Below are 24260 nucleotides of genomic sequence, written 5' to 3' on the forward strand. Positions count from 1 at the left end.
ACCTCTGCAAGACTCGGTGTGTATTACTGGGATAAATGCTTTTTAAACTTATTTAAGGGAACATCTCTCTAGAACTTGATACCTCAAGTGAATCATCATTTTTTAAAAATTAAATGTATATTATTTAGAGCAATTTCTCCTATCTTTTGGGTAACTCTGTTCATCTTTTACAAAAGCTATCTACATGAGGACACTCAGTAGCTCCATTTGTGTTACGTTTCCCACCAATCCTGAGGGCCGTCCCGTCTTTCCTGGCAATGTGGACTGAAGACAGCTAAGCTCAGGGGTTGCCTTCTTGCATCTGTTGTTTATTTTTCCTTCTTCCTTGCTCACAGGGACCGAATGCTGGTGTTTGAGGAACTTTCAGACATCTTCTCTGATCATAACAACCATCTAACCAGTCGGGAACTGCTCATGAAGGTGGGGCTCCTGCTGCGCTGACCTTGGAAATTACTTGTGTTGCCTCCCAGGGAAGCGGAATTTTTATCTCATCCTTAATCTAGGAAACTTGGGACTCAGAAAATTCAAAGCCCACTTGAATTTTCTCCTTCCACCCTTTCCTCCTTCCCACCCACACAACTGCATAAAAACCGGGGTTCAGATGTGCATGTCTCTAATAAGCAACTACTCAGTGCTAGCAGTTGCATGGATGAGCGGCCTTGAAACAGCCCTTCTCAGCCAAGGGACTCTGACTGTTTGAATGACAGGGGCAAGTCTGCAGTTCCACATCCTTTTTTTTTTTTTTGACAGAATTGCACAATATTTTTCAGTCAGTAATGTTTATTGAGCACCAGATAAGTGGTGACTCTTGAACTGCCTGTTGGGCAAAGGGGTAGCCCGGCTCTTTATATACATCTTTAGAAATGTGTTGAATGCCTAGCATTTATAAAACACTGGGCTTGCCTCTAAAAATATGAAGATTTATAACACAGCCTGTGTCTAGGAGTTCATCCATAGTTGGGGGCTGTGGGCAATACAATACCCATTCACGTGACCGATAACTTCTCACACTCAATGGGGCGTTAATATAGGCCAGATCCTATCTTCATAGCTTCCGACCATCGAAATTTCGTCATCTTCTTTTGTAGATAGCCAAGACCCATAGTGGATGTAGCATGTCCCTAATTCCTAAGGTACACACCTAACATGTAGTATAGCTGAATTTTGAATCCAATTTAGGGACAAAGACCTGTGTTTTTTTTTTCCACACTGCCTCGTGTGAAGCACACTCACAGACTGTTGTTTGACCCCGTGGGTTAGTGTGTTTGTCGCTCACATAACTTTCTGTTTTCCCGCCTTGGTTCCTTCTTGATGCAGATGATACAGGGTGGTCAGTTTATGCTGATGTCTGACTTGGGCTTCGGACTGCCCGATTACCTGCACCCTAAATAATGATTCGTGTGACTGTGTAACTCCTTATTTCATGTCTTTGTGGATTCGCAGACTTTAAATGGAAACCCATCTGCCTGGAAGGCCATGGCTTAGTGGCCTCCCAGTCTGCAGCACAGAGCTAGACTAACTGGAGCCGCACACTGAAATCCCAATAGCCCTGAATCATCCTTCCAAGACAGATAAATTGAATTGTGTGCAGCTCATTGCTGGTGACAGTCTTCTGGCTGAAACCTTAGATGCAGGCTATATCTAGACATTAAAGACCCCATAAACCTTTCTCAAACAGAGACATCCACCTCGGGACTCTAAGTTAAATGTCATTTAAGGCTCCAACTGCAATGAACTGACAAACTTGGCGATGAGTTCAGGTGGCCTGTACATTGTCATGGATGCTGGTGGAACACCCTGGGCAGTCCATGTGTGTGTGCAGGTCCCTTTCCCATTAGCTCTGTTGACCATTACTCATGTGGAGTGTATAGTTCTGGGTGTAACTTCTCAACACACTTGTAAATAATGAGATCAAGGTACTTAAGTTCTCAAAATAAGCACTAAGAAAAACTACTGGGCCCTGTTTCTAGTATGTTACTCCTAGACTCTGATTTATAGGGGGTAATCTTAGTTTAAAATGACCTGTCTTCTACTTCTGGGTGCATGTAATATGCCACTTCTCTAAAATTATGGCCCAGACAGCATACTTAGTAAACATTTGTGGTTTCCTTCTAACTGTTGAGAAAACATTTCTTAATTTCTTTTCAAAGATTGTCTTAAATTTATGATTTCTTCAACCTTATGATTTCTGAAACTTAGAAGAATTGCAGATCATTGAATCTATAGACGTTAAAACAACAGAAAGCAGAATGCCACCATATCGTGCCTTTTGGTGGATGACAATTATCCCTGGTTGCTTTAATATGAACAACTTCTAAAAATCCTCCCGGAGTCTGGCTCTGGTGGGAAAGAAGCTCTACAGTGCATTAACACCAAGGTCAGAGCAAGAGGCCATTCGCACGCAAACGCCCACCCAAACAGGGCTGCCAGTTGCTGCTGGGCTGCAATTTCACCATCATATTCTTAAGATGGAGCCAGTATCCAGCAGACAGAGTCACTGGAGACTTAGCATAAGTCTCTCTGAGGCACCAGAGCAACACAAAGGCAGCTGGACTTTGCAGAAGCAGAGACACAGGGCAGAAGCTCGCGCTAGGGAGAAGGTCAGAGGTGCAGAGGGCAGAGGAGCGAGGATCGCAGTGAGAGGCTAGAGGAAGCACAGGGGGAACATTGAAATCCACTGACACAGAGGTGATGACTGAAGTCATTTCCAACGATACAAGTCTGCTGGAAACAAGATGACTGGGGAAGAGGGAAGAGCAGCCAGGAGTCTGCGCGTGAGCCACGAAGGAGGCAGAAGGAAAGAACCAGAGTGGTGCATTGCAGCCCACGGATGGTTTGCGGGAGGTTCAGAGGGGTGGTAAGGGGATGTAAAGAATATCGGGGCGAGGGAGGAAATAGCTGCAGGTATTGGATGTGGTGGATTTCCAGTTGGCATTCCATCAGGAAGAGCTAGCAGCAACCAGTCGTCTCTTCTCGTCCTTTTCTTTTTCTTTAGACGGCATCTCACTGTGTGGTTCAGGCCAACCTCGAATTCACAGTGTAGCCCAGGCTGGCCGTGGACTCATGATCCTCTTGCCTTAACCTCCCGAGTGCTCAGATTTCAGGAGTGCACTGCGCATGGTTGACTTGTCAGTTTTATGGCAGTGCTGCAGGGATGGACCCCATTAGTAGGAACCCACAAAGTTGTGGGATCAGTAAATCTCGCCCCTCATCTCTGGTCTTTTTATCTCCTGCTCATGGGACGGAGTCTTCAGTGATCTTTAAAATCCCCCTGTTGTTTTATGATTCTTAGGCTTAACATTTAGAAGTCCCTGTTAGGAATTTTAGATAATCAGGGCATGGTAGAACACATTTTTAGTCCCAGCACTTAGGAAACAGAGACAAGTGACTCTCTGTGGGGCCAACTTGTTCCATAGCAAGTTCCAGGCTAGCCAGAACTATATCATTAAACTCTGTATTTAGAAAAAAAATTTTTTTTTTAGCAGAATTGATTTCTTACGCCAAACTAGATTTTCAGGATCCTGGAGCTCTTGTAATCGCCTGGTGTGGGAAGCGGCACATACCAGGCTATTACCAGGAGTCCCCAGGAGGAACTAGAGAATGCCATGAGATGCTAGCTCTTGCTCTCAGCATCTGTCATAGTGACCACTGAGGTAGGTTGTTCTGTTTCCGAGTGGCATGCCCCAAACAGGATCACAGCTGGTAAATGACAGAATGTATTTATGCCTGGGCACTTTCAGTCAGACCCTGACACTGAGAAAGATTCTTTTTGTAATTGTACGGTAATGTAAGGTCACATGCTTATAATGCAATAAACCCGAAAGAAACTGACTAAGGAAAAACTAATATAGAGTTTACCCTGAATTGCAAAATTGCCTTCCATTCATGCAGTTCCTGGAAAATGAGAACTTAACAAGACTCTAAAACCACAAAACTGAAACATTTTATGTTCAGTCAGCAAACCCATGATTGCTGTTGTTACATAGAAGTTCGGTTCTTGTGCCAGGCATCTGGCAGGGAGCATGGGTGGCCATCTGTCCTCAGACCCCAAGAAAAATAGTAGACTCGTGAGAGTTCCAACCTGGAGAGACATCTTAGGAGGACCAAGTGAACCCACAAATGGCCCACCTTTCGTTAATAGCGATGTACCGCAACACTGGAATTCCTCAAAATCTTGCCGGGCAAAGGTTTCATTCAGCTAAGAAGCACCACACAGTCCCCTTCCTTCCCAGAATGCTGGCGCATTCATTCCAGGCCAAGATAAAGAAGTCATAAAATGTGCAGGAAGAAAGCTCATTTCTAAGACATAAGATTACTTGGCAAGAAACCTGGGATGTGTAGAAAACACCTCCCATTTTGGAAATCACCTACCTTGTGTTGATGATTGATTTTCTAAGTGAAATTAGGGACCCTGCTTTTACAGAGCTGGGGAGGCGGAGAGTGGTATAATCCCAGGCCACTGCCTACAGAGACTAGTCTGCAGCAATGCCCCCAGCCCCAGTCATAACACAGCTCAAGGGCCTGCAGGGGGCTTCTTCATTTGCGTGGCATCTTGGAACACAGGAAGAGATTGTATTCTAGAACCTAGACACCTCTTCCCTTCTCTCCTGATTGGAATCCTCCATGACTCTCCTCTATGTGTGCTCTGTTTCTTAGGAAGGAACCTCAAAATTTGCAAACCTGGACAGCAGTGTGAAAGAAAACCAGAAGCGGACTCAGAGGCGGCTGCAGCTGCAGAAGGATATGGTATGTGTGCCTGTGTTCTCCGGCAGGAGAGTGGCCCTGTGTATTTGGCCAGGCAGCTGGCACACGACCCCAGCATCTTCCATCTGCAGGGCATCTGGACTTGTCAAAGCTCTCTCTCATTCTTTGCCTTAACCTGTGATGTTTTTATCAGAAGTGTTAGACCCAGTGAGAAATGAATAGCAAGAGTTGAAAATTCCATAGACTGCCACCCCTCCTCCCCGCCAGCCCTACCCCCAGCCACCCCTCCTCCCTGCCACCCCTCCAGATGATGATGAAGGAAAGTGTGCAGCAGGCATATCTCCATCCTCCTTGCCATCCCCTCTACCCACTTTTACACCTGTAGGCTGCTGCCACTTTGGCCAGAAACCTCCTAGGCTTTTTGCCTACGTCAGCGTTGGGCATATAATGACCCAGGAAAGACAGTCTCCTGTTAGGAGGATTTGGTCCTTGTATCTAGATCTCATCACTCATTTGTTCCCAGTCTCCCAATCATTGCCTAGCTCTCCTTACTAGTTCTGGGTCCTAACCAGATCTAGTCCAGTTCTCAGAGAATACCAGGCCTCCTTTCTGAAGGCAGAGGCATAGTGATCATCATCTTTGGCTCTGTCCTTAAATCCTCAGCTTCTAGCAGAGAATGGGGGTGGGGTGGGAGACAGAAAGGGATATTAGAGACTAAGACAGCGAATATTCTCACCCTTGCCTGGAGAGAACTTTCCTTAGGGCTGGCCATAGATTGGCAATACTTTTGAGGGTTGGAACTCTTCTGTAACCTAAAAGCTGACCAAACTTGAAAGTGTTTCACGTTGTTTTGGTTGTTCAGAGACAGTTAAAAATAGCTGCTACCGAGGGAGGGGTAGAGATTATTTTAGTTCAGGATAAGACCTTGTACACACAACGGGGAGGACAAACTAAACTGCAGCTGACAGCAAGTTTCTGAAGGACAAAGTCCTGCATGGTGTGAACTGGCTGAGCACTCGGCCCGCCTTGCGCCAAGTGGCCTGGCCTTGCCCTGGCTCCGACTGTGCTCCTGCCAGAGTTCCCCTAAGTACCTACATATATGAGAAGATGTCTGTTTCCAGCCCACCGTTTCTTTCCCTGAAGAGTGCTTGTGCCTCAGTGGGCTTGTGGGAACACAGACAGCTCCAAAGATTTGGTGGGATGAATATTAAAACCTTTGTTCATTTCTCCCCGCCTTTAACAACATCCATGATGGTGGTGTAACAGGCAACCCTAAGAAATTACACTGATAGAATCCTGTCAGTTAAAACCCAGACTTCGCTGGAATTCACCTGTCTGTTGTAGGACCCAGTCCAGCATGCCAACAGCACTCAGCTGTCAGCATTTCCCAGTCACTTCTAGTCCATGGCAGCTTCAGAGCCTTAACTTGTTTGTCATGACCACGACAGTCATCAGGAGTACCACCCGGGTCTCCTGTAGAATGCCCCAGTCTGGGTTTGTCTTTGTTTGTCTAGTGATTAAACCGAGGTCACACCTGTTTGGAAAGAAATACCCCCTTGTCACATCCTGTCAGAGTTACGTGGTGTCAGAGTGGCATCTGCTGTCGTGTTGATGGTGTCCCTGGCCACGAGCCCACCACTACGTTGATTAAAATAGAGTTTGCCAGATTAACCTCTGTAAAGCCAGCCCTCTCTGTCTTCCTGCATTGCTAATTCCTGCATAGTGATGGCCCAGAAACCTTGCCCTGGGAAATAGTGGTATATTCTTAATGATGCCAAGGCCATGGCCATCAGGGCATTCCAAACATCTAGAATTGTCAGCACACATTGACGAGAGCAGACCCCACTGACCAGAGCCTGATCACAGTAGACCCCACTGTGAACGCACTTGTACACACGTATTATCTCCGGGCTAGAGGCTTCCTTTTCCTGAAAGTTAGACATTAGGTCATGTAGTTCCTGTCCTGTTTGCGTAGGTCTTTAAAGCAATTTCAGTCCGGCGGAGACACTAATAACTCCAAATTAGTTTTGCCTGGCTCCCTTTCCTCTGGTTGTGGGGGTTACCGAAGCCGTTAAACATTTCAATGACAGTAAAGACAGCTCCATCTTCTTCAGGGTGTGATGCAGGGAACTGTACCTTACCTGGGCACCTTCCTGACCGACCTGACCATGCTGGACACTGCTCTACAGGACTACATTGAGGTGAGTTTTCTGCAGCTGCCTGCAGCTGAGCCGGTTCTCTGCAGCCCAGCCTGCGGCCTTCTTCTTGGCTTCCTGGGGAAGAAATTTGTTTCTCTCAGTATCTTTTTAGAGCCCACAATGCGCACGGTAGTAGACGGGGCAGTGAGAAAACAAAACAAGCACCAGAACACTCCAGAAATGGCGCAGAGGCCAGCAAAAGCAGCCGCTGCCTATTGAAACAGGCAGCCGTGGATAGGAACGGTGGCAGCGAGTGCGGAGTGCAGCAGGAGGCGAGGGAACATGTTAGATGGTGGGGCGTGATCGGGTCCCTATGAAGACACATGATGAAATGCCTATTGGGGGGTGGGGTCTGAGCATGGACACCGCAGATGACCTTGAAAAGATGATACACCCCAACTCTCTGCCTAGAGAGTAAAGAATGAACAAGATGAATGAATTTTCCAGCAGGTCCTCCTCTTTTCTTTATAATCATTGTGTCCCTGCCTCCTGCTCTGGAGTGTGCGCTTGGATCCACCTACTGTCTTTCTTCTGCAGCGAAGACAGGTGAATTCCATCCAAACAAGCAGCCTGTTGATAGCCACACTAAAATGTTAAGTAGGAAGAATTTGATATTTGAAATGAGATTTAAAGGTTATTTGTAGGGCTTGGCTTCTAGCTCCAAGCACTTGCCTCTCATGTCCTGGTTCAGTTCCCAGCAATGCCTAATAAACATAAACAAACCACGGGCAAAACACAGCACAGCACACTACAAACCAAAAGCAGCCTGCGCATGTGCACATCGCTGGGTCTCCTGTGCAGCCTGCTTTACGTACTTTCAAGGATTCTTTAGGTGGTGTAGGCATGCCTGTCAATTTTGCATTGCCCAGACGTGTGTCTCTTCATGGCCTCTGCCTCAGCTTATCTCAGGAAACACCCTTCTGTGCTGAGGAACTGCGTGGAGTAGGCAAATACAGAGAAATTAAATTTGACCTACTGAGAATAGGGATGGCGGGGATGAAGAATTGAAACTTAATTTCTATGGTGCTGTGGAGAAGTGACTTCCCTTCTGATCAGCCACTGACGGTTTGGTTTCCAGCGTGAGTCAGTGGCATCTGCTTTATTGTCTTGGGTCAAGGGGATGAATGGGGTGGAGTTTGCTCTTCACTGGCTTGGCAAATGTGTTGGACTCTGACTCACAGGGCTTTCTCATGGAGTTGCTTTCAGATTTTAAGAGTTGGTTGTCTACCCTGACCTGTCATAAATGAACATTGTTATCTAAGAAAAAGATGGTTGTCTTCCTTGTTGCTGTCATGTTAATGGGAGCATTGATAATGGCAACTCTGACATCCCCTTGACTTATTTAGTGTGAGCCACGGCAGGCAGCACAGTGTTGTAATATGTGCGGCGGGGCTGCGTCCCCGGCACCCGGCCGCCCGCATGGCTTATGCCCCAAAATAATTAATAAAGAAACTGCCTTGGCCCATTTATAGGCCAGCCCTTAGGTGGGTGGAGTAAACAGACAGAATGCTGGGAGAAAGAAGCCGAGTAAAGAGTCGCCATGATTCTCCCACTCCAGACAGACGCAGGTTAAGATCTTTCCTGGTAAGCCAACTCGTGGTACTACACAAAATATTAAAAATGGGTTAGATCAATATGTAAGAGCTAGCCAATAAGAGGCTGGAACTAATGGGCCAGACAGTGATTAAAAAAATACAGTTTCCGTGTAATTATTTCGGGGCATAAGCTAGCCATGCGGGCGGCCGGGTGCCGGGGACGCAGACCCGCCGCTCTTATTACAACAGCACAGGGCTTTGCAGTTTGGTTGGTTACACTCTTCAAACATCTCTTTCAGGGTGGACTGATCAACTTTGAGAAAAGGAGAAGGGTAAGTGGAACTCTTTACCTATGCTGGCCAGTTTATTGCATCTGGGCATGAAAAACTGAAAGAAGTGGAGACAAATCTTGTTCTTTTGTTTCTGGAGAGAAAGAAAAACTGATACTTATTAAGCATTTTAAATCTACCATATGTTTGGCATGCTCCTATACATGACTCCACGAGAGCCTCACGAGGTCTTTTCCCTCATCTTCAGTCAAAGATGAGGATGGAAGAGATTGAGTAGCTGGTCCAGATTCCCCTGCTGATGAGCCAGAGTTCAGATTTTGTCCAGCTACAAAGCTCATTAATAAATTAAAGGTAGTGTAGATCTGTGCATGTAGCTCAATGGTAGGGCACTTGAACTAGCATGCATAAGGTCTTGCATTTGATCCCTAAAACACACACACACACAAACATTAACAGGTTTCTTTCCTTACCCCTGCCTCATCTGCTTCTTTACAGCTACTTTTAGAAAAGCAGGTTTACTCTATAGTTAGTAATAATGTATTATGCATATGAAAATTATTGCTGAGAATAGATTTTGAATATTCTCCTACAGAGAAGTATGTGAAACACTTACTAGGTTAGTTAGCTTGGTTTAGTCATCCCACAACAAATACCCATTCCAAAATATCATGTGCACAACTTGAATATATGCCTTTTCTTTTTTGCTTTTTCGAGACAGAGTTTCTCTGTGTAGCTTTGGAGCCTGTCCTGGAACTCATTCTGTAGACCAGGCTGGCCACGAACTCACAGAGATCTACCTGCCTCTGATTCCCAAGAGGATTAAAGGCATGCACCACTAACACACACACACACACACACACACACACACACACACACATCCATTTTTGTTAGTGGAATAAAAAACCAAGTTCATCTATTAAGGAAATAAGTTTCTAAGAGTGAATGGCGTTAATAAAAATGGTTGCTCCTATGGGTCTGTCTGGGTGAAGAGACGACATAAACTTCCCCATTAGATTATCCAATATTCTATGTCAAACTTGAATCTTTCTATGGATAGAATAGTTCTGCACTATGTGTTTTAAGTGCAGATTTTGCTATAATTTCTCTGTCAAATGGGCATGAGAGAGGCCTTTGAATGTTTGAAAGGAAGATGGGTGAGTGTTATAACCCACTCTACAGAGCTTCACCGTCTTCTGTCCGTCCTTCCATTCTACCAGTGCTGCTGATGTCCCTAACAGGGAGTTTGGAGACTTCTGCAATGGGAAGCCAGAGCTCCCTTCCCTCTTCAAGTCCACAATCCAGGAGCCAGACAGGCGGATGAGCAGGCAGCTATCATTTATCTTTATCCAAGTTCAAAACAGAAGTGGAGGCTCTTAGAGAAGCACTAGGAGGCTGAGTGTAGTCTCAGCTCGTGAGGTCAGAGAACAGTGCCGGAGTGAAGACCATGGGGCTTGATGTGAGCATGGTGCGAGCAGCCAGCCAGGCTAGAACCGACCAGCGCTTTCTGTCCCTCACCCGCTGAACCTTCTGTGGCATGGTGGGAAATAATCCATGGCTGCACTGGGTGCGGATGAGACCACTGATTTGAAGGCTGTGACCCCACCAGCTCTTTAGTTACTTCTGTTGTGTCATGTTTTGCCCCCACAGTGCCCCATGCTTGGTCCTTTAAATTCAGCATTAACCTGGAAACTGCTTCCTTTCCTTTTAAGACTAAGAAGTTAGACTTTTGCAAAGTTTGGATAGGAAACCTAAAGCTACAGTTTGTCTTCACTGCTGATATTATGAAAGGGACCTTGAAGCCTGTTAAGAAGTATAAATAATTTTGGACATAATCATGTACTCGCTTTGCTTGTTCTTTGTGAGCTTCAGAATGTTAGTTAAAAGATTTACTAGAGTAGTAAAAACCTAAGGATTCGGGAAACCTAAACATAAGCTTTGTGAGAGCCGTGCTGTTTAGATGGTCGGCCCCACCAGTGCGTATTTATTGAGGGAAGCGCTGGAGAAGCTGTGGTGGGGAGCTGGGAGCTTCTTGACTTGAAACATTTCCTTCCTTCCTTCCTTCTTTGTTTCTTTCTTTTCTACTCTCTCTTTTTAAGAAATAGGAGTAAAACTCATGTATTCCAACAATCTTGTACTGAAAAGGAAAAAGAATCCCGAGAATGGAAGTAGGGAAGCCAAGGCGCCATTGTAAACTGAGCCAGTGACTAGTGGGCCTGCTTTTGATGGTGGCTTTAGTCATATGAATTTTTTTTTCAAAGAGAAAAGAACAGAAGCATGCAAGGACTTAAGGGGTTTAAAGTGGTACATATGTGTATTTTAAATTTATTTTTGTTTGTGGTAATAGGAATTAAACCCAGGATGTTGTGTATGCCAGGTGCACACTCAACCACCGATCTACACCCTCACCCCTGAGTTAGAGCTTTTAAGACTCATTCATTTACTTTCCAAAGCAGCAGCATTTCAGAGTCCTCTTCAATGGGCTTCTCTTTATTTTCCATGTTGAAAAGACTGGTATTTGTTATTATCTCATTCATTATTATTTGTAATAATACAAATCTGTAATTTGTTATTTGTAATATCTTATTATTCGCTCTCCTTTTGGTTTTCTATTCTGATTGTAGGAATTTGAAGTGATTGCCCAGATAAAGCTCCTACAGTCTGCTTGCAACAGCTACTGCATGACCCCGGACCAGAAGTTTATCCAGTGGTTCCAGAGGCAGCAGCTGCTAACAGAGGAGGAGAGGTAAGCTGGGTTATCACCCATTAGGTGATTACCGCCATGCTGGTAAGAGGCATAAAGGGGCCAGGACCTTGCTGGGTCGTCTCTTCAATGGCTCTTGGGTTCCTGTTCTAAGTGTCCTGGTCCTTGGTTTCAGAGGGAAACTGAGTGGCCAGGACTAGGGAATGGGCGTTTAAGTCCTGCCTGGCACTCACCTTTGAAATCTGGAGCAGTTCCTTTATTCTTCCTCATCTTCAGGATGCCTGTTTGTAAAAATGTTTATTTTAAGCATAAAATCGTATTCTGGAAAGTACCATTAGAATGCCACTGCCATTGTCACAGAGTTGGGAGCGGAAGAGAAAGAGGAACCCATGAGAGACTGAAATAAGAGAAGAACTGAAGTGCTGGGAACCTGTGGGCAGGAGGAGGTCATTGCTGGAGGAGGGAGGGGATGGGATGCTTTGCAGATCTACCCCGTAGGCTGGGCTGTGAAGAGAGATTTCACCAGGAGAGCCAGAGCAGAACATTCCAGACAGTGTAAGACAGGGACCCAAGCAAAGGCCTGGTGTCTGGAGGGCAGTGGTGCCTCTCTGTGTGGGTAAGGCACAGGCCACGTGTTTCAAGACATTGCTGGTGTGCACTGAAAGGCTCACAGAGCCTAGCTAGTGCTCTGAATGCTGGCCCGGTGGGTAAGACCTTCCCTCTAGTCTGGTGGCTGCCAGTGGTCTGCAGGCCTTATGTGGCATGTTGCCTGTTTTCACATTTTTAAGTGGCAGAAGGAAAAAATAAAAGAAGAATAATACGGCATGAGATAGTTACTTGAAATTCAAATTTCAGGATCCCTAAATAGCACTTTAGCGGAATATAACCCATTCATTTACATCCTATCTGTGGTTGCTCTCATGCGTTAAAGGCAGATCATATGGTCCACCACCTAAAATACCTACTATCTGGTCTGATTCAGAGAAAGTTTGCCGATTGCTGAAGTAGACCTCAGATTTTATTTAAAGATTTATCATATGGAAGAGTGAAATTGACAGCAAAATAAGTTATTTGTCAATGAGGACTTCAGGGCTTTGAGGGCATAGCTGGTTCTGCCAGGCCTGCCTGATTACCGCCTTAGCATTGATGGCCTAATGATAGCCATCATGGCCTGCCTCCTACTCACCTCGTGCCTGTGCTGGATAAAGCTACAGGCTTGGACAAGACACACTTCAAATAGAAGCTCCTCTTGTGTTTGCATCAGTTACTGTTTGCCTGGCCTACCAATGCCAATATCTGAAGCCTGGGTATTTTTAATTGAGCAGGTTTTGACAATTAAAGATAAGGTTTGTAGTTATATTTATATATCTTTATAAATAACATAATTGCTTATATCTGTTCCCCAAAGGTTAGGTATTCTACATAAATACCTTCTTTCGTTTTTCTGCCATAAAAATATGTGTGTTGTGCCCATAAACACAAGCACATTGGGAGGAGGAAGCAGAAAAGAAATGGTGGTAGGGGTCGTTGAGGGGGGAGGATTCTTCAAGCTCCAGCCTTGCGGTGGGATGAGGATGATCAGGTGCAGGCTGCAGTCAGCTTCTGCTGCCAGTCGCTCGTCCTTGTATCGCAGCCTACAGAATGGAGCAGGCTCTGTCCATCTGCTGTGAGAGGAATAGGGAGAAGGGGAGGCACGCAGTGTAAATGTACCGAGTGCGGCCCCAAGCGAACACCCTCTGATATCCATGCCAGAGCACCACAGTCTACAGCTTTCCTTTGATATTCAGAGCCTTCCTCTAGATCCCATGTTCCAGCAAACCACGTGAGTTGGGAGTCAGTTCTGTGCTTAAACACTGACCTGGGACTTCCCATCTTTCTCAGCTATGCCCTCTCTTGTGAGATTGAAGCAGCTGCCGATGCCAGCACCACCTCGCCTAAGCCTCGGAAGAGCATGGTGAAGAGGCTGAGCCTGTGAGTGCCCTCCCCCCCCCCCCCCCAGCCAGGGGTCCTGGAAGGAAATGTATTCAGCAGCTCTGAGTGTCCACTTAGTGTGCTTCCTGTCATGAGCTCAAAGGGCGCATCACACCAGCCCATTCCAGCCCCCTCCCTGTAGCATGACCCTCTGCCCTCTCATCCAGCAGCAGGTTGCCCCTTCTGCCTTCCTCTTGTCCTATAAGGCTCATTCTCTACTAAATAGCTTGGCGATCCTTCCAACGACAGACTCACTTTTTAAAAGCACCCAGTGGTTTTATTTTGAAATCTCAGCTCTAGGTCCTGTTTACTGGGCCCTGTGTGATCTGCTCCCAGCTTTCCCTCTCTTACCACGCTTGCCTTGGTCCACTAGGGCCCACCACATCAACCTGTACACACACGGGGCAGTTGCCTGTACACTAGCCCTTCCCGTGGCTTGAAATGGTCTTTTTCCCTGGATGATGGTAAGAGTGGTCATCTCCTAAGAGTGGCCTTCCGACAGGGACATCTTCTCTGGTCATCCTCGTTCGTGCTGACGTTTTCAGTTTAGAGTATTACAATAGAAGCATTATCCATCAGGTATGGGAGACGAAGAGGCCTTCTGTGGTCAGTTCTGTGAGACTTCACTCCCTCTGGATGGAATCCAGAGACCTTAGACTATCTAAGGGCCCTGCCCTGCTGCATCAGCACCGCCCCAGGAGCCCATTCTGTCTCTGTCCTTATCTTCCCCTTTGCACTTCAGCCACCTTCAGACACTCCTGCACTCACCAGACACAGTCACTCCTAGAGAGCCACCTGCCTCACTCTCTCACGCCCCTCAGGTATTTGCAGAAATGTCACCTTGGAAAGCTTGTTGATACCCATACCCTTTCATGTTACCTGTCTTTGGTGCCCTCCCTTGGTTGCCTTCCATCTTTGTTTTTTTTCCCCCCTCACAGTTACCTTCATCTAATATGTTGTATGCATCTGTAGAGAATTTAAGCACCATGAGGGTAAGCCTTGTTTTTATTTGTTGCTCTGTCCACAGAGTCTAAATGCTGCCACATACACAGTTAAGTGAGTATTGGATGTGTTTAGAAATTAAAATGAGCCGAATGCTAGGGCTCTATGAGAGCAATACAATGTGTTTATGAACATAATCCAGGAAACAGATCTCTATAGCTCCAGTCACACAGGACAGGAAACGGAAGTGTGGACAACGTATCTCTTGTGCTTGTAGTGGGAGGACCTGGGTGCACACCTGATTCGGCTCAGAGTTAGGTTTATAGATGCTTTACCTCCGGTGACTGTGAAATGACATTCTGAAGGAAGAGGGGAGGAGGGGAATAAAGCACTGTTCCTTAGAGCCTGGGCTTTGACTGGACCAGTAGGAGCTCAAGTCTCTCTCTGCTCCGAAAAGTTGATCTTTAGATTTTAATTCCAGGAAATCTAAATTTAATTTTAGACTTTAATTCCTCTCATGCAGCCTCCCAAATTTATAAACCTGAGTCTGATCCTTTGAGTGATGCTATCTCACTGGCCGGGGACAAGCAAGAATATCCCTTAGGAATATTGGCTAGTTTTCCCAGGCCAAGTAGTTCACCCTGACACGCCCAACCCCACCAACGATCATGTAGACATCTTGGTTAGCATTTCTGATGTGGGGGTATAATGCTTCCTGGATCTGTGGACTTTTGTGGCTCAGCAGTTCTGGAATCTTCTCAGCCCCTGTATCTTCCTACGTTCCCTTTTCCAGTCTCATCGTCTTGAGGCACAGCTGCTCTTACACATGGGCAGGACTTCCTGTTGTTTCCATGGTGTCCTTCAGCCTCCGTTCCTTAGCTTTGCTTCTTGATGCTGATTTCTGAGGATTTCTTTCTAGATATACTCATGATTTTCTTTTCTTTTCTTTCTTTCTTTTTTTTAAACTTCTTTATTGAATCTTGGGGTTCACACCATGCACCGCAATTCTGCTCACCCCCTGTTCCCCCGTATCCCTCCCTCATCCCGGTTGTGTCCTGATTTTTCAGAATTGTTTTCTTCAACCGTTATTTAACCCTACTGATTTTTTTTATTTAAATCACTATACATTTCACGTCTATGTGATTTTTTTCAAATCCTCTTTTTCGTTAGAGTGGCCTTGCTCTGAACAGATTTAAATTTTCTTATATCTTTAATGTTTTAAAGTATACTTATAAAACTTGGCCTTTGGTGGACATGCACATATTTGTCAAGTGAATGAATGAATGAGTGACTGCTTTCACTCTGACTGTTCCATATCAGAAGTTCCCAAGAGTTGGAGTCTCCTTCCCATTATGTCTGCCTATTCTCTGTGTATAGAGTGGTTCTTGGTGTATATTTTGTAATTCTGTATTGCAAGCTTCTCTTTATAAAGGGATTCTCTGCAGCTTGGGTAAAAGATATAGTCTTCCTGAAAAATAAATTCCATCTATCCGTCTGTCTGTCCATCCATCTGTCCACCCATCCATCCATCATTCCCAGTGGTGGCCTGAGACTCCTAACATGTAGACCACATATGTAGCAAATCAGAAACATTATTCCTTTCATACAAATTCAGGTCAGGACAGACAGGCTTCCCTGTTGTCTCCTGTGTCTGCACAGGATAGTTTTCTAGCCTGTCTCTTCACTGAGGGTAGAGCGCTTTGAGAGTCTGGCTTTGTATAGAGGGCTGAGTTTTAGCATCCTTCCTTTCATAAACAGAACCCTCATTTCACGGTACACAGCATACTGTGTACGTGTTAAATCTGCAACCAGTTCACGGTTCACACTGTATATATGAATGCAAACATCAAATGGAACCCCATTATTATGTATAATTAAGGTGTGTTGTTTTTTTAAATGACTATTTTGCCAACATTCATACCTCCCATTTCCCAAAGAGAGCAGCTGCAGAAATAGCTCACCAACTTCTGATTTTCAGTTCTCTTTTTCCTTAAGATCTGTAGGGATTTCCCTTACAGCTAATGCCACCTCAGCTGAAAAGAGGTTTTAGTATGTCTTACATAGTTGTTTTATGGGGAAGGGGTTTGGGTTATTGTAGTTCTCCAAATGACTCAAAGCAGAAGTGTTCTTCCTTGGTTTCTTATCCGGAGCACTCCCACCTCTTCCAGCTGCAGGAAGTTCCAAGTTCATTTTAGGGCAGGAAGCAATAAGGGGCAGGGTGCTGGTATTCTGACCCTGCCACAGTGCTCCATAGACTGCTCAAAGATGGAGGACCAGTGACTTGGAAAGGCTGCATCATTAAACAACCTATGCGCTGTTTGGGGTTGGGCATAATTTCCTGGAACAAGATAGTCACTACGATTTGTTAGAAATATCATAGATTTTTTTTTTTAAAAAAAATATGTACAACAGAACATATAAGATTGAAAAACCTTAAGGGCTTAATTGGCACGCATCATTTGCTCGGGCATGAGTTCTAGGTTTGTAACAGCCAGCATGTTTGGCATTCTGTTTTCTGCAGACTGTTTCTGGGGTCTGACATCATCACTGGGAGCACTCCCACCAAAGAGCAGCCCAAGTCCACGGCCAGTGGGAGCTCTGGTGAGAGCATGGACTCGGTCAGCGTGTCCTCCTGTGAATCGAACCATTCAGAGGCTGAGGAGGGTTCCGTCACACCCATGGACACACCAGATGAACCTCAAAAGAAGGTACATGCTAACCCTTTCCATAATTCTCATTCCTCTTGCAGCAGCCAGCATGCAGTTTGCCACATGAAGAATGTCTTGTTTCAGAGTTTTCAGTAGGTGTCCAAGACAGCCCCTTCTGGGGACCCATTCCTCAGAGACGTAGTTGCAAAGTGCTAAGGAGATTGGTTGGCATATTCATTTGTGCCTTGAAACATTTTTATGCTGAAATGCACCAAAGGATTGTGGTCCCTGAAATAAATATGCTTTAGTCCAGAGAATCAGGCCTCCTTGAGAAGGAACAAAGCATAAGAAATGGAAATATGCCAGCGTTTTGGTGTCACACGCTGCCTTCGCCACACTTGTACCACACCCATGTCACATAGGAAAAGCACTCTCAAACTCAGTGACTTAGAGCAACCACCATGTTTCTAGGGAGGCTGGCTGCTTTGGGTCAGGCTTGGCCTTACACCACAGTTTCTAACCCAAGTCTGCTCACTTACCTGTCATTCATTTGGAGTAATGGACTTTCCAGAAGACTCTCTTAGCATGCTGAAATGTCTGCAGAAGAGAGGAAGAAGCCCCATCCTGTAAACACACCCAGAGAGCCTTTTCTTAGTCGTGCCGACCAACATTCCACTGCTTAAAGCAGTCACATTAAAATAAATAACTGAAGCAAGGAGATATGACCCGACTTCAGTGGGAGGAACTGTGAAACAAATTCCCAGGGCAAAGGTCACAGTTGCAGCAGGGTGAGGAGTTGATGATGATGATATCGTCTACCACAGTGGAAACAGACGGCAAGCTGTAAGTGCCGATAGTGGGACCCTCATCCAGTCCATTTCTCACGGCTGCACAAATGGGTAAGAGAAAATATCTGTACATCTACAGTAAGACAGGAGACGGGACAGGAGGCCCCTTGGAAGCTCCCAGGTCAGCTGGCCTGCTGCGTGTACGAATAGTGAACAGCCTGTCCCAGACAAGGCAGAAGACAAGAACAGATACCTGAGGTTGTCCTCGCGCATCTGCTCTGTGCCCTGGCACACACACATCTGCACACACACATAATTGTGCACACACATCCATACACAGATATGTATCTCTTTCTCTCACACACAGATTCTTTTAAAATCTAGAATGAGGCCTTACTCATTTGCTTTTTCACAGAGCCCAATGTTTTCTGGGTTTTGTAATCATAGGAAAGTGGCCGTGGCTGTGGTGCCCTCACATCTCTGAGGGGTTTCTGTCCTTGTCTGGGAAGGAAGTGGAATCAATCTGTTGGCGCTTAGGTAGAGTAAGAGCACATTACCCTGAGGGGACCATGGAGATTAGACTTAGGATGTAGCGCAGGGCTGGGCAGGGCTGGATGCATGGCTGGCAGGGACAAAGCCTTGGCTTCCGCCCCAGCAGCACACCTGTACACGCACGCGCGCGCGCGCACACACACACACAAACACACGGTCTCTTGGAAACCAAGCAGATGCTGTTGTTTCCACGACTCTTCTTTTTTTGTCAGCCTAATTTCTTGCATAGGTTATGTTTATATATTTTCAGATGAAGCTTTCCCAGAGCCTGGTTTCTCCAGACTTAAAGATGAATGTGTGACATGGGTACATGTAGCTTCTGTGCTACAAAATCCCTGTATATTACCCAGAAAATTCCACAGCTCTGCACAGTGCCTGATTGGGCCTGGATGTCTTGCACACTCCTAACTGGACCCTGAGATGACTTCCTATCTCACAGCCCCCACATGGTCTCTCTCCCTCCCCCATGTGATGCTGTTTTCTTTAAAAGTAAAGTGGATTCTGCATTCCTGTTTCTCCATGCTCCATATCATCACTCATGAACATTTATCTTCGTGCCGCTCCTTAGCACTGAAATTCTCACCAGGAATATGAGGCCCGTCAGATGCTCTTTTATAACTCATGGAACCTCACCATCCTTAATGTCTTATTGTCTCTGTTAAATGTTATTAAAACCGCGGGAAGCCCAGGGGGAAATGGAATGTGAAAGTGAAAAAAAAAATCAACCAGCATTTGGAAAATGGACCTTCTTGGCCAATACACTTACAGGCAAAACTATACAATTCAAATTATCCACTCTGAGCAAGTGCTCAAGCTGAGTCACTTGGGAACACAGAAGAAAAGAAATCCAAACAACAGCAGCGTATAAGTAAATGATCCCATGACAGTCCCATTGCTGATGCTGCATGTCAGAGCTGGCCTTGCAGCTTCTAGCTGTAATAGAACTCCCATGCTGTGAGATTGTCTTTAACATAGGATGCCCTAGGAGGAAGCAGCCCCTAAGAAAGTAAAGATATCATAGTTCCTACTTTTTTAGAAGCCACATTATCAGAAAGCCAAGTTTCTTAATCTGTTTCTGTGGAAGGGCAGACACATATGGAAGACATTAGTATTGATTTTCAATGAATTCTAGAATATGTTGTAGGATTATTATAATTCAACTTAGCTCATTCCAAATATTACACACGTATACACACACAAGCAAAAGTTTCTGTAATAAATGACATTTAAATGGTTCACTTTAATGGTTTTGTGTGGGGAATACATTCTGGTGAGTTTTAAGCATCTCTTTGTCTGGTAATTAATATTGGGTGTACCTCGAATATTTGGTTACACAGAGAAGTTCACTAGCTGCAGACACGCATTTCTCAAGTGGCCTTGACATAGATCGTGGAAGTGTATGTTGCTGGACCTACCAGCAAATGGGAAAAGTGGCAGAGATACTCAAAGGCTGCGTGTCTTTCGGGCAAGTGACCCGATTCTCCTGATTCGTGTTCTCCTCACTGTTGTGATGCTGTGAGACCTAGGTGAGAAGGAGAGGTGAAAGGTCATTACCAGTCTCATGGCAGTAGATCAGGGCAATCGCACATTGGCCGACTCAGCACAGTTCCTGCTGCAGCATGCTGCACCTTGCTGTGTGGACACCATGGCAAAGGGGGCGTGGAGTGCTCCTGTCCTGGTAGCCCTGAGACTGGGTGGATGAACCCGCGGACAGTGTTCTGTCTGGGCCTTGGACTTCTCTAGTTGTAAAAAGGATCAGGTGATCTCTGTGATCACACCCTTGCCCCTCTCCTCAGCAGAACTACCTAGACTGTAGTTCTTATCAAGGGTCAGGTGATCTGTGATTGTACCCCTCCAGCAAAACTGCATAGACTGTAGTCCTTATCTCAGACGCCTTTAAACGTAAAGGCATTTGTGTCCTACTACGAAATCTGGTTGTGAAGTAGAGCTGGGATGGAATGTTCTCTATGGCCGCATGGATGGTGAGAATCAGCAAGCTCCTGTAGGGAAGGCTTCCTGGTATCTGTAAACTGACTTACTGCAGCGTATGTGGCCTGTATAAGCTGATATCTGCTGCCATCTCCTGGTTGACTTTCATATAAGCGACTAAAAACAGAAAAGCAAAGAACCACGGTGCCTTTCCCAAGATTCAGTGCTTGGATCACACGGAGTCACTGACAGTCCCATCAGCCCATGGTCTGTAGGTGTGTGTGAGAGCAGATTCAAGAGACGCATGAGACACTGAGGACGAAGTAACTAAAGTTGATCAGTTTCCATATCTACTTCTGTCTTGAAAATGTTGATGCATGCTTGGTCCAGGGTCTAATGGTTCTGTTTCCTCTGGGGATGTGTTAACGCCTGCAGCTCTCGGAGTCCTCCTCTTCATGTTCCTCGATTCATTCCATGGACACGAATTCCTCAGGGGTGTCATCCTTAATCAACCCCCTGTCCTCCCCTCCAACCTGCAACAACAACCCGAAAGTCCACAAACGTTCCGTCTCCGTGACATCCATTACCTCCACAGTACTGCCTCCCGTTTACAATCAGCAGAACGAGGACACCTGCATTATCCGCATCAGTATAGAAGACAACAATGGCAACATGTACAAGAGCATCATGGTAAGGGGTCATCCTGTCTGGGAGGGTCTCCATGGGAAGAGCCCATGCCTGTGTATCTGTCACCTGTGCAGATTGGTACCCTTGAATACGCATGGTCTCTGTGTGCACCTAAAACCAACACGAAAGCAGCAGCATCCTCCTGGACATAGATTGATGGTACGCTTATCTAATGGTGCAGGTGTGGGGTATAGTTCTGACATGTTAAGAATTATTTAAGCCTATCCATGCAGGTTGGTGTCCCATTTCATGGTGGTTGATGTGGTGACTGTCTGACAGCGCCCGGGGAGGATGCCCCTGCTTCGCATGCCTTCTTGGAACTCTTCCAGTGTTTAGATTGATGAGCAAATTGACATGTCTTTTCAGTAGTGTGGTCCTTGGTGACGGAGCTTTCCCCTTTAGTCATTTGACTCCAGCCTAGCTCCTAAAGAGGATGGTGATGGTGGAAGTAGTTTGGGTCAGCCAGAAGCTACACATAATAGATGACTAGAACTGGATCTTATGTGCTTCTTACAAAACCTGCATCCAACTAGGGAAATGTCAAAGCTCGTGTTGATGATGGTCGCCTTTTGGAATACATACAAGGCCTCTCATGGTAATAACCTTGACTGTGTGGTCTTGTGTTAGATGACTAAATTCCTTAGTTGATAGGGTCTATCATATACCCAAATAAGTAAATGATGAATTCTTTACTGCAGCAAAATCTACAATAAATCCCATTTCCACTTTCATTGTCATCATTTGCGTCCAAGCTGAGGCCTGGATGTGCCGTAAGTGGTGTGGAGTCATTGTCTTTTAATATCCCGTTAATCTGCTGACCCATTCGTTGAACACGGTGATTACTAAGCATGTGTTATTACTAGTTATTGCCCTAGGCTTGGAGAATAAAGAGATGACTAAGACTCATTGATCTTTGAAGAATATATACAGAGAGAGAGACAGAGAGAGAGAGAGAGAGAGAGAGAGAGAGAGAGAGAGAGAGAACACTAAATGTTCTAACAGAAGCCAGACCAGATTGAAAATGGTCTTGCAGCCTCCGCAGGGGACTTTGTGTTAATTCTACAGACAATAAGGCCTCCCTCCCTGGAGGGATCATGTTAAGAAACTATCAGATTTGTTCACTAGAAGAGTAACTGGCCTTGTGGAAGTGGGGGTAGGAGGGGCACTGTGGGTGGGAAGCAAGCTAGGAAGCTGCTCCCATCTCTCCTGCATGGCATGATAAGGGTATGAATAACAATCCCGTGGCTAGAGCTGTATGGGAGAAGTCTTATGAGGTATTATTGTAAAGAGCCATTCATCCCGTTATCAGCCTTTTGGTAACTGTTGTGGAGGGTACAGAAGAGGGAGGATTCTTAAGGAAGAGGGAGAATTTGGGGCCATCTGTCAGCCTGGTGGCCTGTGACCATCCAGTGAGATATGAACTGCTAGAGAAGAAAGTTTCAGGGTCTATAAATTGGAACATCCAGATGACACCGTTTAATAGATTGTCAGAAACACAGGGATGCAGGACCGGTATCGGAGTCCAGTAGCACATATCTTTCAGCCCCGAGGGGTGGAAATGAGTGTGGCATGAGACCTAGTTCAACTAGTAGAAGGGAGCCCAGGGCATCAGTAGTGGTTCTACTGTAACACATGCCAGCCAGAGAGCTGGGGGCCACCCACACAGCCACAGTTACACCGTGTGCCGTGCCCATGGCTCTGTGCTCTGCTGGTCAGGGAAAACAGTACATCCAGCAGACATCTTAGATCAAATGGGATGTCCTGGTGTTGGGGAGGCAGTAAACAGGAATCTCCAGGGTATTCCTACCTTGGGATAGGGCCTGGATGCGGGAGCACAGCCCCCTTTGCTGTCCCTTCCTGGGTCCCTTATGATTCCCAGGATGAAGACTGGAGCCCTCTCCACTGGTAATACTGATTGTAACAATTAGTTCTCTCTAGCTTTTGTCATACAAAGTACTAAATGCCCAAGGAAAGCCCTTGGTCCTGCCCTTGTTTTGTAGGCTGGCTTTCTCCCTAAATAGATTTCTAAACCAGAATCTACCTCCTCTTCCTATCATTTACCCTACTTCCTCCTTTAGCTCACACTACTAATCTACTGCTTGGTGATAATTTCCTTTATATTATCAAAAATATTTATTTTCCTCCCTTAAAATTTTGTGTGCACCAATTCTTTCTTGTAAGTACATAAGCCAGGTGTTTTGTAATAGGCAAATCAACATGGCCCTTATTGCTGTTTACTGAATCACAGCAGCTGCTGCCTGTGCTCCAGGGCACTTAGGCCCTGGAGAAAATCAGATATGTGTGTGTGCATGCACACACGCACATGTGTGCCAAATCCTAGCTAGCGGGTGTTCTCACCTCCTGGTGAGAGCAGCTTTCCTTTTCAAATATGCACAATCCGAGTCTTCATTCACTTCTTTAGCCTTCAAAGAAATCACTCAAGGGATGGCATGTCGATGGCCTCTTAGATGTCACCTGAGCTCATGGTCACCACCAACTAGTGGGCAGAGATAAAGAAAAGATCAAACTGGGGACGAACAGAACCTTTATGCTTTAATTCGGAGCTTATTTTATTGAAATATGGTTAGGATACAGTTCAAATCTTAGTGTTCAGTTCTTTGAGTTTTAAAATCTCTGTATGTATCTGTCTGTCCAACATCAGAAATCGAATGGAGGCTGTTTCCAGCCACACCAAGACTCCCTACAGTACTTCCAATCAGTCCCTTTAACCTAGTCTTCTAATGACACAGATGCAGGGGTCATGTTCTCTTGTACTCAACACGTTTGTGGGATTCTCTCCATTGCTGCAGCTGTCAGTTCTCCGTCAGGTCTTTAGTGGCTCAGCAGCCAAGAGGCCACCATTTTGTTACCCATTCTCCTGTAGTATTAATGAAGATTCTGCTTGATTCAAATTTTGGGATGTTGTGGACGAATCTGCTATGAATATTGTGCACAAGTCCCTTTGTGTACATAGGTTTTCATTTCTATTAGCAAATGGTTTGCTGGGTCATAGAGTCTCATATGCGCCCCCCCCCCCCCATGGGCAGAATCGCAGCCATTTCTTTCTGTTGGTTGTCAACTATTATCATTGCATCAGCTCAACTCATGAAGATCACATTGGCCCAGGACTCATAATGCCTTACATTTTTCATCGTTCTTATATATTCTTTTATTGGAAACTCTAGTCATGTGGGGTGATAGGCAATGTGAGTTTTCCCCATGTCAGTAGAGAGCTCTGTGACTGCCTGCCTGCCATCCTTTGACTACTCAGTTGGAAGTAGTACTAACTAACACTCAGGAGTCCTGGCTCTCTGT

The 24260-nt window shown here is 45.6% G+C and overlaps 1 protein-coding gene across 3 annotated transcripts in view; it reads left to right on the forward strand.

The window, feature by feature from the left end:
• Positions 1-24260, forward strand: part of Rgl1 (ral guanine nucleotide dissociation stimulator like 1) — a 268005-nt gene that overhangs the window by 237559 nt on the left and 6186 nt on the right. For all 3 annotated transcript variants that reach the window (XM_057769585.1, XM_057769583.1, XM_057769584.1), the window contains 8 exons: positions 336-420; positions 4657-4746; positions 6819-6905; positions 8737-8769; positions 11349-11470; positions 13310-13399; positions 16863-17049; positions 20694-20948. In XM_057769585.1, the coding sequence (XP_057625568.1) occupies positions 336-420; positions 4657-4746; positions 6819-6905; positions 8737-8769; positions 11349-11470; positions 13310-13399; positions 16863-17049; positions 20694-20948 (949 nt within the window). The remainder of the gene's footprint in view (positions 1-335; positions 421-4656; positions 4747-6818; positions 6906-8736; positions 8770-11348; positions 11471-13309; positions 13400-16862; positions 17050-20693; positions 20949-24260) is intronic.

This window comes from Chionomys nivalis, chromosome 5 (assembly GCF_950005125.1).
Source record: "Chionomys nivalis chromosome 5, mChiNiv1.1, whole genome shotgun sequence".
Lineage (NCBI taxonomy): Eukaryota > Metazoa > Chordata > Mammalia > Rodentia > Cricetidae > Chionomys > Chionomys nivalis.